The 12129-nt window shown below is 43.9% G+C and overlaps 1 protein-coding gene across 2 annotated transcripts; it reads left to right on the forward strand.

Moving 5' to 3' along the window:
- The first annotated feature begins 340 nt into the window (after window positions 1-340).
- Window positions 341-11989, forward strand: TEX28 (testis expressed 28). 2 transcript variants are annotated; one of them, XM_029609790.1, is made up of 4 exons: window positions 341-907; window positions 2354-3087; window positions 3660-3795; window positions 11868-11989. In XM_029609790.1, exons 1-4 carry the CDS (start codon window positions 455-457, stop codon window positions 11982-11984), a joined length of 1440 nt encoding a protein of 479 aa, XP_029465650.1. In that variant the 5' UTR covers window positions 341-454; the 3' UTR covers window positions 11985-11989. The 2 variants fall into 2 exon arrangements, with proteins under 2 accessions (XP_029465650.1, XP_029465641.1); XM_029609781.1 differs by having other exon boundaries at window positions 9106-11973.
- The last annotated feature ends 140 nt before the right edge of the window (window positions 11990-12129 follow it).

The following is a 12129-nucleotide window of genomic DNA, read 5'->3' on the forward strand; positions in this document are numbered from 1 at the left end:
AAATGTACCCTCATAACAACCTGATATTCAGTGTATGCGGATACCTTGTGTTTGAAAATTGATTTGCTCTGCATGACCTTAAAGGTACACACCTGACTTCATGGTTAGACTCCTTACTGAAAATGTACCCGTTTATATATGCAGAATCAATCCAGAACTCAATCCAGCAGCGATTTCCTGCTGGGACTGGAATGAAGGCACCTGTGGCATCACCGAGTGATATCACAATGTGCCGATGGTTTGTCACCGGAATCTGCATTAATGATGTCAGCACCAGTTAGTTCCTATTGGGCAGTTACTGTTGCCTGGCAGCACTACTCTGAAGCATGAGTATCGCAGAGACCCCTGAGTGTACAGCAGTGAGGGAGGAGACTCCATTTGGCACATTGGTCCCAAGGAGAACAGGCTCCTGCCATGTAAGTTTGAAGGTCTTGGTGCCCTAAGCAGGAGATTAATGAGTAATCTGAGCCCTACCAGTGAGAATGAAAGGGCAACCAGTGCAGCCACCTCCTTGGGACCTCCTGGCTCTGCCAGCCAACCTATTCTGCTCTCTGGTAATAACCAACAAACTGATGCAATGGGACCCGAGACAGCACCCGCACCACCAAATGGTTCCTCCAGCACATGGCAGGCAAAGGTCACAGCAAGTGAGAGCCTGGAATCTCTCACCAACCAATCCAAGCCTGAAGCCAGCACCAAATTGGATGAGCCAGAAAGTAGGCTGTCTCCCAGTGCCACCCCACCCCAGAAACAGAAGAATCTTATCTTGCACTCCTTGGTTTCTCTTGCCAGGAGGCCCAGCTTTTTACAGGGAATGCTAAAAATGTCTTCCGATGCCACAGAAAAGAGTCCTAATTCACAGATATCCGAAGCAGCCCCTCTGCAAAAGCAAGTCTCCCATCCAAAGGTAAGGGTCTCTAGGACTTAGACATATGAGTCTTTACATTCTTCAGGGTAATCCTCTTAGGAATCAGCTGTAGCTGCAGCTCATCATGGAATACCTCTTACTCTTGATGGATAGGGAAGAGGTCATGCATTCCCTAGGGCCACCAACTCCCATGGCTTCTCCTGAGGTCTCAGGAGCAACGATTCAGTCCTCCAGTCAAGTAGTCAGACTTACTGGGATAAAAAGGCCTCAGCTCCCAATACTAGATTAAGCACAACTTTTAGGAAGAAAGGAGCAAGTTAAGCAATAATCACTTATAAGAGACAAGTTAAACCCTGGAAACATAAGCACCTTGGTTAATACTGCATAATGAGTAAACGAAGAAGGTGGGATCCCAAATGCCAGGAATATAATATAAAAGCAAAAGGAAAGTTAATTAAAAAGAGAGAAGGCTGAGTTTTAAAGGAGCCTCCTCCCGCCCCCCCCCCCCCCCCCCAACTCATTTCAGCACCTGGAAAATATTTGACAATAGTTTATTAGAGAAACACAGCATTTGGAGCAGGCCTCTGACTGGCCAGGTGTAGACATGAGCAAGAGAACCGCTTTCTTCAACTCAAATTGGGCCTGGTGCCACCTCGAGCCCTCTGGTGTTGACCCTTTCTCGGCCACAAGGCTGCTGAATCTGAATCAGGATCAAATATATTGGGGGTCCTTTACCTGTATCCTCATCACCATCCCCACCTATTTCAAAGGGGAGGATGTCACCATGACTCTGCATATCTATAGATCCCTGGACATTTTAAGGAAGGGGAAAGAGCTGTAATCTCCCTATTCTCAATTCAGCCTGAACTCACCACCATCAATATACATTCCAAGACCACCTCTTCTTGCCAATTTGTCATTAGAATGATTTGGCATCAGGAAACATCTGGCAGGTTAAAGATTACCAAGATAAGAGCCTCCCATCTCCAACTTATATCCATATATTTCCAAAGACACAGATGTGATAGGACACATTTTTAGAAGGGATACTTTAGGCCAGTTCTGGCTGTTTGACATTCCAGCTTCTAGGTTCATTGTGACATCTTTAGTACTTATTGCAAATGGAAGAAACAGGCACCACAGATCCCACAGTGCAATGCACTGAGAAGGTGGACAAATCCAAGACTTGGCCACAAGTCTTCCTCCAAAACCAACATCACATTTCTGCAACAGACTTAAATTGTGTGTGATGACTTTATTAATTCACTAAGAGACACTTCTTAGAAGGCATATAATCTTGCATGTAACAGGGAACAATTAAATGGATATAAGAAAAAAGTAAGACAATGACAGAAAATACTAAAGGTAGTCAACTGAAGTGAACGTTCAAGAGATTTTCCCCCAGAGAATAATTGGGTAGTAATGTATTCAGGGTTTTATATAGGTTTCTGTAGTCTAACTCCTAGCATCTTTCTGTTAATGTAGGTGGACTCTATTAAGAGCAATAGCTGGCCCTTATCAAGCCATGATGCCCCTTCCAAGGCTGCTTCTTCATCTACAGGGACGAGCCTGACACTTGATCACCTGAATCAGGTTCAAGCCAACAACAGAGCTCTGCGGGCGCACTTCAAGCAAAAGATCCTTCAGTTCTCTGAGCAGCTGCGGGTGGAGCAGGCTAACCGAGAGGAGAATCAGGCTGAGTATCTGCAGCTGGCAGCCATGGCAGATCAACACCAGGCAGCCCAGGCCTGGCAGGTTTTCGAGAGGCGCAACCAGAGGGTGTCCTGTATCATTGGGCAGCTCCAACGCCGCCTACAGAACTGCCAATGCAGGCTGCAGGAACTGGAACAAAGCAAACACCTTGGCAACCTGGCACTGAAGCAGGAAATTCCAGCACTCCTCCAAAGCCAACAACAGCAGGAGCTAACACCTGAGAAGATCCTTTCACGCTGCCCCTCTTCCATCATGGCCACAGACATCCAGCTCCAGCCCTCAGACTCCATGGCTAACCTACCAATCTCTTCTTCCTGGGACACTACTATCTCTTCCATGATAAGCATCCCAGAATGGGTAAGTTTCAGTGGCAGTACAGTAATGGATGAACTGACAGAGATGAAGAAGTTCCACAGTAACCTAGAAGAGAAACAAAAGAATCTGAAACAAAGATACCTGGCAGATCACAGACTGATTCAGGACTCATTCCAGGATGAACAGTACAGGTGAGCATACTGATGCGACATCATACATCTTAGAGCAACCGTACAAGTTCCTTTTTCTTAATCTTATTCCTAGGTCTTCTTTCTGTTTTACAAAACAGAATATTTAATTTTTTTTAAATATAAAAGAGGGCATGTGTGTGATTTTTGTTTGGTCACAATACCGGGGATTAGAACTGAGGTCTAAAGAAATAAAGTTGTTCCCCCAAGATCACACACACACACACACACACACAATCAGTGACTATCAGAGGATTAGAACTGAGATACGGCTTGATAAAGAGACTCCCCCAAGGTCACACATACACAGAGTCAATGAGAGAGCCGAGGCCTGGAAATGAGGCACAGGGAAATAATGTGACTCCTGAGGTCACTCAGTCAGTGTCAGATTTTTTGTCATATTCTGGGCCCAGAGTTCACTGCTCCAGACCCGCCCCTATCCTCCATTCAAAGGCCTCCAATAAAGTTTAAAACTCAGAAGCTAAACAGCCCAAAATCCCAAGAAATTCTGCTGACCATCTTCCATGCCATTTGATGGTGTAACTATGGCTCTTCTTATTTCTCCCTTGCTAAAGACACCAGCAACTGGAGGCACAAATGAATGACCTACTGGAGCTCCACCAGACTGAGACGATGAACATGAAACAGGATCTGGCCTGCTTGGAAGAGAAGGCGGTCTATCAGTCTGTTGAGCGAGCCAGAGACATCTTGGTCAGTTTGGCAGTCTTTCCTACTATCATTTATGGGTATCATGGGCCCTCAACTTCTACCATACATACCATCCCCCCAACCCAGAGTAGGAATACAGGGACAAAATGAGTTCTAAATACAGTCCAACAGAGAATCGCAAGATAAAAATTATAATATAATGCTGTTAGTTGACAAGGACTGAGTTTTTGGAGCATGACTATATGTATTTATCAGGTCCATGAGGCTCTCTTCTCATGATAAGAGTGTCTTCCCTTATGTTTATAACCCCTGTTCCACCAGTTAGTAGGGCTTAGGGGCTCACTTTGGAGTGCTGGGGCCACAGTTTGAACCATGCTCCAGGATTATGTTCCTAACGGGGGTGAAGATAAGTTCTTTCAAGGTCCTAGGCTGTCTGGGAGGTCTTCTGCCAAGTCTCAGTAAGAAACAACAAAAAGAAACAGCATATGAGCTTGGGAGTTGGGGTTGCTGAAAAATGCAGATGAACATTCACAGCAGGTTGCACTTCAGAAAGAAAAATCCAAGAAATGACAGATATTATCATTGGTAAATCTGCATTCGCTGGCAGCAGGCACTTTGGACAAGGGATCCTCCCTGGGCACTTTCCCAGTGATACCTGCAAGCTGGATGCAGACGCCTTCCTAGTAGGAGAAATGGAAACGCCTCCTAATAAACTCTAGATGAGTCTTTGTTGATAACTTCCTTCCACAGCAATGCTGTACATCGATATCTCAGCCAGGCAGTCCTCACTCTGACTCCAAGCAGAAATCCACTCCAGAACTAGTAGGTAATCTTCCACAGAGTATGAGGACTAGCTCCCCTCTTTTGTTAGATCACTTCTTGGACCTTTGCACTCTCAAGATCCTCCTGAGGATCCCAAGAAAATATCCCATGTCGTCCCCCCCCCCCCCCCCCATCCCATGAAACCCACCCGTGGGTCCCAGCCATTCTCTCAGGAGAGGAGCTGAAGGAAAAGAACACAAGCTGAGCAAGTTCATTAATTTTGTAAAAAAACAAAACCAAAAACAACACACCTTTATAAGGCACCTCTCACTGGGAAGTGTCAGGGAGCATTATACCGATCCATCCTACTCTCTCTGACCTCACCCTTCCAGCAGCTATGAAATCTCCCATGCATGTGAGGGACAATTTGGTGACACCTTTACACACGTGTTTCTTGTGAAAACAGCAACATTAAGCTCAGTTTCATTAAGAACATAAGAACATAAGAAATTGCCATGCTGGGTCAGACCAAGGGTCCATCAAGCCCAGCATCCTGTTTCCAACAGAGGCCAAACCAGGCCACAAGAACCTGGCAATTACCCAAACACTAAGAAGATCCCATGCTACTGATGCAATTAATAGCAGTGGCTATTCCCTAAGTAAAATTGATTAATAGCAGTTTATGGACTTCTCCAAGAACTTATCCAAATCTTTTTTGAACCCAGCTACACTAACTGCACTAACCACATCCTCTGGCAACAAATTCCAGAGCTTTATTATGTGTTGAGTGAAAAATAATTTTCTCCGATTAGTCTTAAATGTGCTGCTTGCTAACTTCATGGAATGCCCCCTAGTCCTTCTATTATTCGAAAGTGTAAATAACCGATTCACATCTACTTGTTCAAGACCTCTCATGATCTTAAAGACCTCTATCATATCCCCCCTCAGCCGTCTCATTTCCAAGCTGAACAGCACTAACCTCTTTAGTCTTTCCTCATAGGGGAGCTGTTCCATCCCCTTTATCATTTTGGTTGCCCTTCTCTGTACCTTCTCCATTGCAACTATATCTTTTTTGAGATGCGGCGACCAGAATTGTACACAGAATTCAAGGTGCAGTCTAACCATGGAGCGATATAGAGGCATTATGGCATTTTCCGTTTTATTAACCATTCCCTTCCTAATAATTCCTAACATTCTGTTTGCTTTCTTGACTGCTGCAGCACACTGAGATGATGATTTTAAAGTATTATCCACTATGATGCCTAGATCTTTTTCCTGTTTGGTAGCTCCTAATATGAAACCTAACATCTTGTAACTACAGCAAGGGTTATTTTTCCCTATATGCAACACCTTGCACTTGTCCACATTACATTTCATCTGCCATTTGGATGCCCAATCTTCCAGTCTTGCAAGGTCCTCCTGTAATGTATCACAATCCGCTTGTGATTTAACTACTCTGAATAATTTTGTATCATCCGCAAATTTGATAACCTCACTCGTCGTATTCCTTTCCAGATCATTATATATATATATATATATATATATATATATAAAAGCACCGGTCCAAGTACAGATCCCTGAGGCACTCCACTGTTTACCCTTTTCCACTGAGAAAATTGACCATTTAATCCTACTCTGTTTCCTGTCTTTTAACCAGTTTGTAATCCACGAAAGGACATTGCCTCCTATCCCATGACTTTTTAGTTTTCTTAGAAGCTTCTCATGAGGGACTTTGTCAAATGCCTTCTGAAAATCCAAATACACTACATCTACCGGTTCACCTTTATCTACATGTTTATTAACCCCTTCAAAAAAATGAACCAGATTTGTTATGAAAGACTTCCCTTGGGTAAATCCATGTTGACTGTGTTCCATTAAACCATGTCTTTCTATATGCTCTACGATTTTGATCTTGAGAATAGTTTCCACTATTTTTCCCGGTACTGAAGTCAGGCTCACTGGTCTATAGTTACCCGGATCGCCCCTGGAGCCTTTTTTAAATATTGGGGTTACACTGGCCACCCTCCAGTCTTCAGGTACAATGGATGATTTTAATGATAGGTTACAAATTTTAACTAATAGATCAGAAATTTCATTATTTAGTTCCTTCAGTACCCTAGGATGCATACCATCCAGTCCAAGTGATTTGCTACTCTTTAGTTTGTCAATCTGGCCTACTACATCTTCCAGGTTCACAGTGATTTGGTTCAGTTCGTCTGACTCATCACCCCTGAAAACCATCTCCAGAACTGGTATCTCCCCAATATCCTCATTAGTAAACACGGAAGCAAAGAATTCATTTAGTCTTTCTGCAATGGCCTTATCTTCCCTAAGAGCCTCTTTAATCCCTCGGTCATCTAATGGTCCAACCGACTCCCTCACAGGTTTCTTGCTTTGGATATATTTTTAAAAGTTTTTATTATGAGTTTTTGCCTCTATGGCCAACTTCATTTCAAATTCTCTCTTCGCCTGTCTTAGCAATGTTTTACACTTAACTTGACAATGCTTATGTTTTATCCTATTTTCTTCAGATGGATCCTTCTTCCAATTTTTGAAGGATTTTTTTTGGCTAATGTAATTAATGCAATGTAATTGGCTGATGTAAACTTGTGCATTTCTGTATAGTTCCATGTATACTAACAGCATTATAGATAGAATAATCTGTATACTAATACAGCTCTAGTATATAATACAGCAGTGCTTCTCAATCCAGTCCTCAGAACACACCTAGCCAGTCAGTTATTCAGGATACCCACTATGAATATGCATGAGATAGAATTGCATGCACTGCTCCACTGTATGAAAATCTCTCTCATGCATATTCATTGTGGATGGCCTGAAAACCAGAATGGTTGGGTGCATCCCAAGGACTGGCTTGAGAACCCATGTAATACCAATATACTAATACTAATATAGAAAACTCAGGTGTATGTGTGGATGCCACTACAGGATACTTGTCATTGCCATGGAGATAAACTGAAGTGTCAATCCAGTGAGCTTATAGATTTGCCAAAAATGTCACACAAACTCATAAGAGCATAAGATTTGCCATATTGGGTCAGACCAAAGGTCCATCAAGCCCAGTATCCTGTTTCCAACAGTGGCCAATCCAAGTCACAAGCACTTTGTAGGATTTCAAAAGGTAAATAGATTCCATGCTGTTATCCCAAGTTAAGCAGTGCATTTCCGCAAGTCCACTTTAATAGACATATGCATAATATATAACCCTATAAAATGAAAGGAATATAAGGGAATATAAATTCTGTATGAATTCACCATCATAAAAACATCACATGGGCCACCTGGATTATCCAGCCTTCCCTTGTACCCATCTTTTTTTTTTTTTTTTTTAACAAAGGTTATTACCAAATTTTCATTAGGGTGGTGCATTCATTTGGAACAAAAAGGAACAAACAAGAAGCTCCACCCAGAACTAATACAGCCTACTTTTCAGAATGCATGCATGTGCACCTCTGTGGTAGGCACATATGCATGGATCCAAAAAAGCACATTACTGTTAGAATTCAAAAGTTATTAGGAGCAATATATAGATATACATAGCAATATCATAAACCTTCTCTACACTCAGAAAGCTGGCTAATAAAAATGAGGTAAACACAGGAACCAAAAGCTGTCAGAATGACCAAATGGCACAGGTACATAGAGTGAGCAAAAAAGCAATAATCCCAGTCCTGGGTCAGGTGGTGGAATTCAGCACAGCTATCAGCAGGTAGAGGGAGTTCACGGCTAGTAGTGCATTTGTGCTCATGGGTCCCACTGCAGCTCCTCTCACCCTCCCCGCAGGCTTTCTAAAAAGACGTTCACGGTGAAGGGAGGCGGAGCAGATGCAGGAATCAGAAGTGCATACTTTCACAGTATCCCTCAGCTGCCGGTCAGCTAGTTCTCTCTGCCTGCTGCTGAATGCTCTGCCTTTCCTGGGTGGGATGACCGAGTGCTAAGAGGCAGTGCTTCCGAGGGCAGAGCTGAGTGGGAGTGGATGGGCAGCATGAAGATGCCTTGGATCTGTGAGCCACACTGAGCAGAAGACTGCGTCATGTCTGGAGTCAGGCCAGGAGACCAGTGGCACTGGAGTAGTAAGAGGAGGAAGAGACTGATAGCTGGAGCTGGGGAGGAGCCCCGAAGACATGGCAGGGCAGACGTCAATTGGAGGGAAGACCCAAGGAGTGTGTGTTTTGGGGAGGGAGGAGGCTAGGGCTCAAGGAGCGGTGGCGGCAGGCAGTTAGGAGGTGGAAGGAAGAAGGGCAGAAGAGTGGCCCAATAGGACTGTTTCCAGGGCCATTTTGAGAAGGTAGTCCAACCCCATCTCAGTGTTTCCCGAACACAGCTCTGCTCGATCCAGGCCAAGCTTTCCCTGAAGTTTCCAATGTTTCAACTTGTAAATACTTTTTATTGTCATTATTGTTAACATAGTTTCAGCGCCACACTCTATCGACCAGGAACCAAGAGGTTGCCTATGTTTCTACAACAAATAATCGCATGATATTAGTCCTTTCTATAGACTAGTGCAGTTTGACCCCTGGAGAGGCCTCTGATTTCTCCCTGCCCTTCTTTGCTTTTTGTCCCTGACAGGAGGTGCTGGAGTCCTTCCAGACCCGCATCTCCAAGCTCGAACTGCAGCAGAATGTCGGCCCAGAGGCACCATCTAGTGCTGACCTGCTCCACAACAAAATGATGAAACTCCTCTTTGCCGTCATCACCATCCTCCTGGTCTGCTTTTCTGCCGTGTGTGCATGCATCTTCCCGCTGGTCAAAACACCCATGCGCATCATCACCACCTTGGCAGCGCTGATGCTGTGGGTTATGCTGTGGCAGCACTGGGACGATGTGCTCCTGGTCCTGTGGGATTCCTGGCTCTCTGGTGTGCTGGTTCCTCTGGATTGGAATATCCTTAGCTTTATCCCTGCTGACTGGCGACGTTGAGAGAAGGAGCCAAAAACTCTTCTGTTTCTTCCCACTATTGCTCTCTTTGCCAATAGCACCAAAAAAACATCATCTTCTGGTGGTAACTTCTCTGTCTCATCTTCCATTCCCAGGGCTGGGATTCTCACCCAAAATGACTGCATGACAGCTCGGTGTCTTGAACCATTACTGCTTCTTTCACTGGTTTCCTAGTTCCTTGAGTCCTTGACCATAAGAACTGAAAGCACCAAAAGAGGGTGCAGTATGAGACCCTTACAGATGATAATATAGCATGAGACTCCTACCAAATGGAGAAATATCAGGAGATATCTCCAAAGGAAGTAAAGCAAGGGACCTCTGCAGGTAAAGGAACAGCAAGACAGCTCTTTAGATGAAGACATAGCAAGATATGTCAAACTTTTCTCTTTCCTCATCCTGTTTTCTTATAATGTTGAATGCAAGGATTTGTGGTATCCAAATCAGAGGTGTCGCTACATCCTTAAGAGATTTAGGACTCTTCTTCTTCTTTCCCTCCTTTAGTGCAATCCTCTCATCTCCTCAACCCTGAAGAGGATCTTCCCCCTAACAATTTCCCTCCTCCTCCCCCTTGATACAGTTCTTTCCCCCTCCCTCCTACTAGTAGAAGGACAGCATTGTGTCTGCCTCTTCCTCTGTCAGCTTCAATCTGAAGGTGCCATGCCGTGTGTCCCACAAAATTGCAGGGCTCTGTGCGGTTCAGACATCAGACTGACGTTGGCAGAGGCAGATGCAGGTAAGAAGCACTCCTGTTGGCGGAAAGGAGGGAGAACAGGATCATGCTGGTGGTTGAGGGGTGAGGGTTTAGGAAAAGAATGAAGCTAGTTGTGGTGGGGGTGGGGGGTGGGGGCAGAGAGCGCTTGCCAACATGATGTCAAAGTTTGGGACCTAGAGTTTTCACCTTTATTCACCCTACCTTACAGATGGCCATTAATTTGGGATAGTGTCACTAAAAATCAGGGTGCGGGCCCCATGTAGCTAGTGACGCTCCTTCTTCCAATTTTTCATGCCTCCTCCCCCCTCATTGACCATCATTCCTTTCCATATTGCTTCAGGCAGCGTCAGTATCGCTCCATAGTCAGCCAGCAGGACGCATCCAAGAGGAAGTAAATGAGAGGAATTAAATGAGCAAGTAGGCTTGCAAGGTGCTCATTCTTGCAAGGCCTGGAATCTTAACTCTGACCTCCCACACCTAGGGCGTTTCTTTGGCACTCTACCGTCTATAAACTCCCAGACTGCAGTGGCAGTAAGAGAGAGAGCTCCCAGAATAGGTGCTAGCTTTTCAGCTGTTGAAGTCAGCCAGCATCAGCTGCATTGCACCCAGGCTAGTAGTAAGGAGACATCCTAACATACCAATGGAAATTAGTTTGATTACATTTGTAGTTAGCATTTAAAACATAGGGGTTGGGAAGGAGGTCTCAGCTCAGGCTAGGATTTAAAAAAATGTATTCTCTAAAATATAAATTTGTATCCACACTAGAGGTAGAAAGCGAATGGGTTTTTAGAGGCAATGTATGACAGCTTTCAGTTAAAAGGGGGGTCTCTCTTGCTTTGTCAACCACCTCCCATTCCCTGTCCCCAACTCTGTATGATTTTAAAATCCCACCTCAAACTGGGGAAAACTGTGCCAAACTAGAGTGCCCACCTTCGAGAGGGTAACTTATGTCAAGGAATTTTCTTGTAATGTTTGACATCCAATAAAGAAATATGTTTAGCCAAAACAGAAAAAAATGTAACCAGCTTGTGCACACTCTTTGCTTGATAGTATGGCAAAAAAACAAAAAAAAAGGCTGTGATGTCAGAAGTGCTGATGACATTATGGCAGGCCAAGAGTGAGAACTTTTTCCCATCCCCAGATCTAAGAACTGGTTTTCAAAAAAAGATATGAATAAAATAAAACAAAAACACTATAGTTGGTTTGCTGCATAGGTTTATATTCATTTAGTAAAGAAAACAAATGTCTTAGAGAAGTTAAACATTCATAACTGTTTTTAAAGATTTCATTTTTACCATTGCCCTCCTAGCTACTTCTACATGCATGCAGTCATTCTGTTAACTCAGCCATAGTGTTTTGTGTCTCCAGAGAGAGACAGTTCATATCTGCTGAATCTGAGACCTCCAGTAAGGCATGCAGAGATTCCTTTCAAGAACCAAAGAAATCTCATAACTAACTCCAAGTCATCACAGACTCTTAAGCCATGCCCACCTCATAATTATTGTGGGATCTGAGGGCTTGTTTTTGCCTGCACAGATTGCAGGACTACAAACCCCAGAATTTTTAGACATCAAGAATAAGTGTCCATGAACCCTTATTGAGGCACTTGGCTGGTCTGCAAGTGGTTAGGTAGTAAGACTGCAGAATTCTGCCTTTTTCTCAAGAGCTTATGTTTTTTCAGATCAGAGTTGGATGTGGAATTCTGAAGCTTCCCTTTCTTGAAATGCAGGCCTGTCACCCGGAGAGATATTACTTTGGCAACACATGTTCAAACTGTCATATCAATAAAGTTTCTTGAATCAATCTCTAGATCTCTGTGAGAAGGGGAAGACTGAAGAGCATTTAATAACTCCATCATGATAAGATTGCAGTCTGGTCTCAGCTTTTCAACTCCTACCCCGCCATAGAGTTCACTGGAGGATGTGAGCTGGAAAATCAGGTCT

This window comes from Rhinatrema bivittatum, chromosome 1 (assembly GCF_901001135.1).
Source record: "Rhinatrema bivittatum chromosome 1, aRhiBiv1.1, whole genome shotgun sequence".
NCBI classification, from domain to species: Eukaryota; Metazoa; Chordata; class Amphibia; order Gymnophiona; family Rhinatrematidae; genus Rhinatrema; species Rhinatrema bivittatum.

Bases quoted from the DNA above. Each gene is read 5' to 3' on its own strand.
- TEX28 (XM_029609781.1), top strand. From the start codon at position 455: ATGAGTAATCTGAGCCCTACCAGTGAGAATGAAAGGGCAACCAGTGCA. The intron at 908-2,353 runs GTAAGGGTCTCT...CTGTTAATGTAG, and splicing joins AGCAAGTCTCCCATCCAAAG to GTGGACTCTATTAAGAGCAA. The intron at 3,796-9,105 runs GTCAGTTTGGCA...TGTCCCTGACAG, and splicing joins AGCGAGCCAGAGACATCTTG to GAGGTGCTGGAGTCCTTCCA.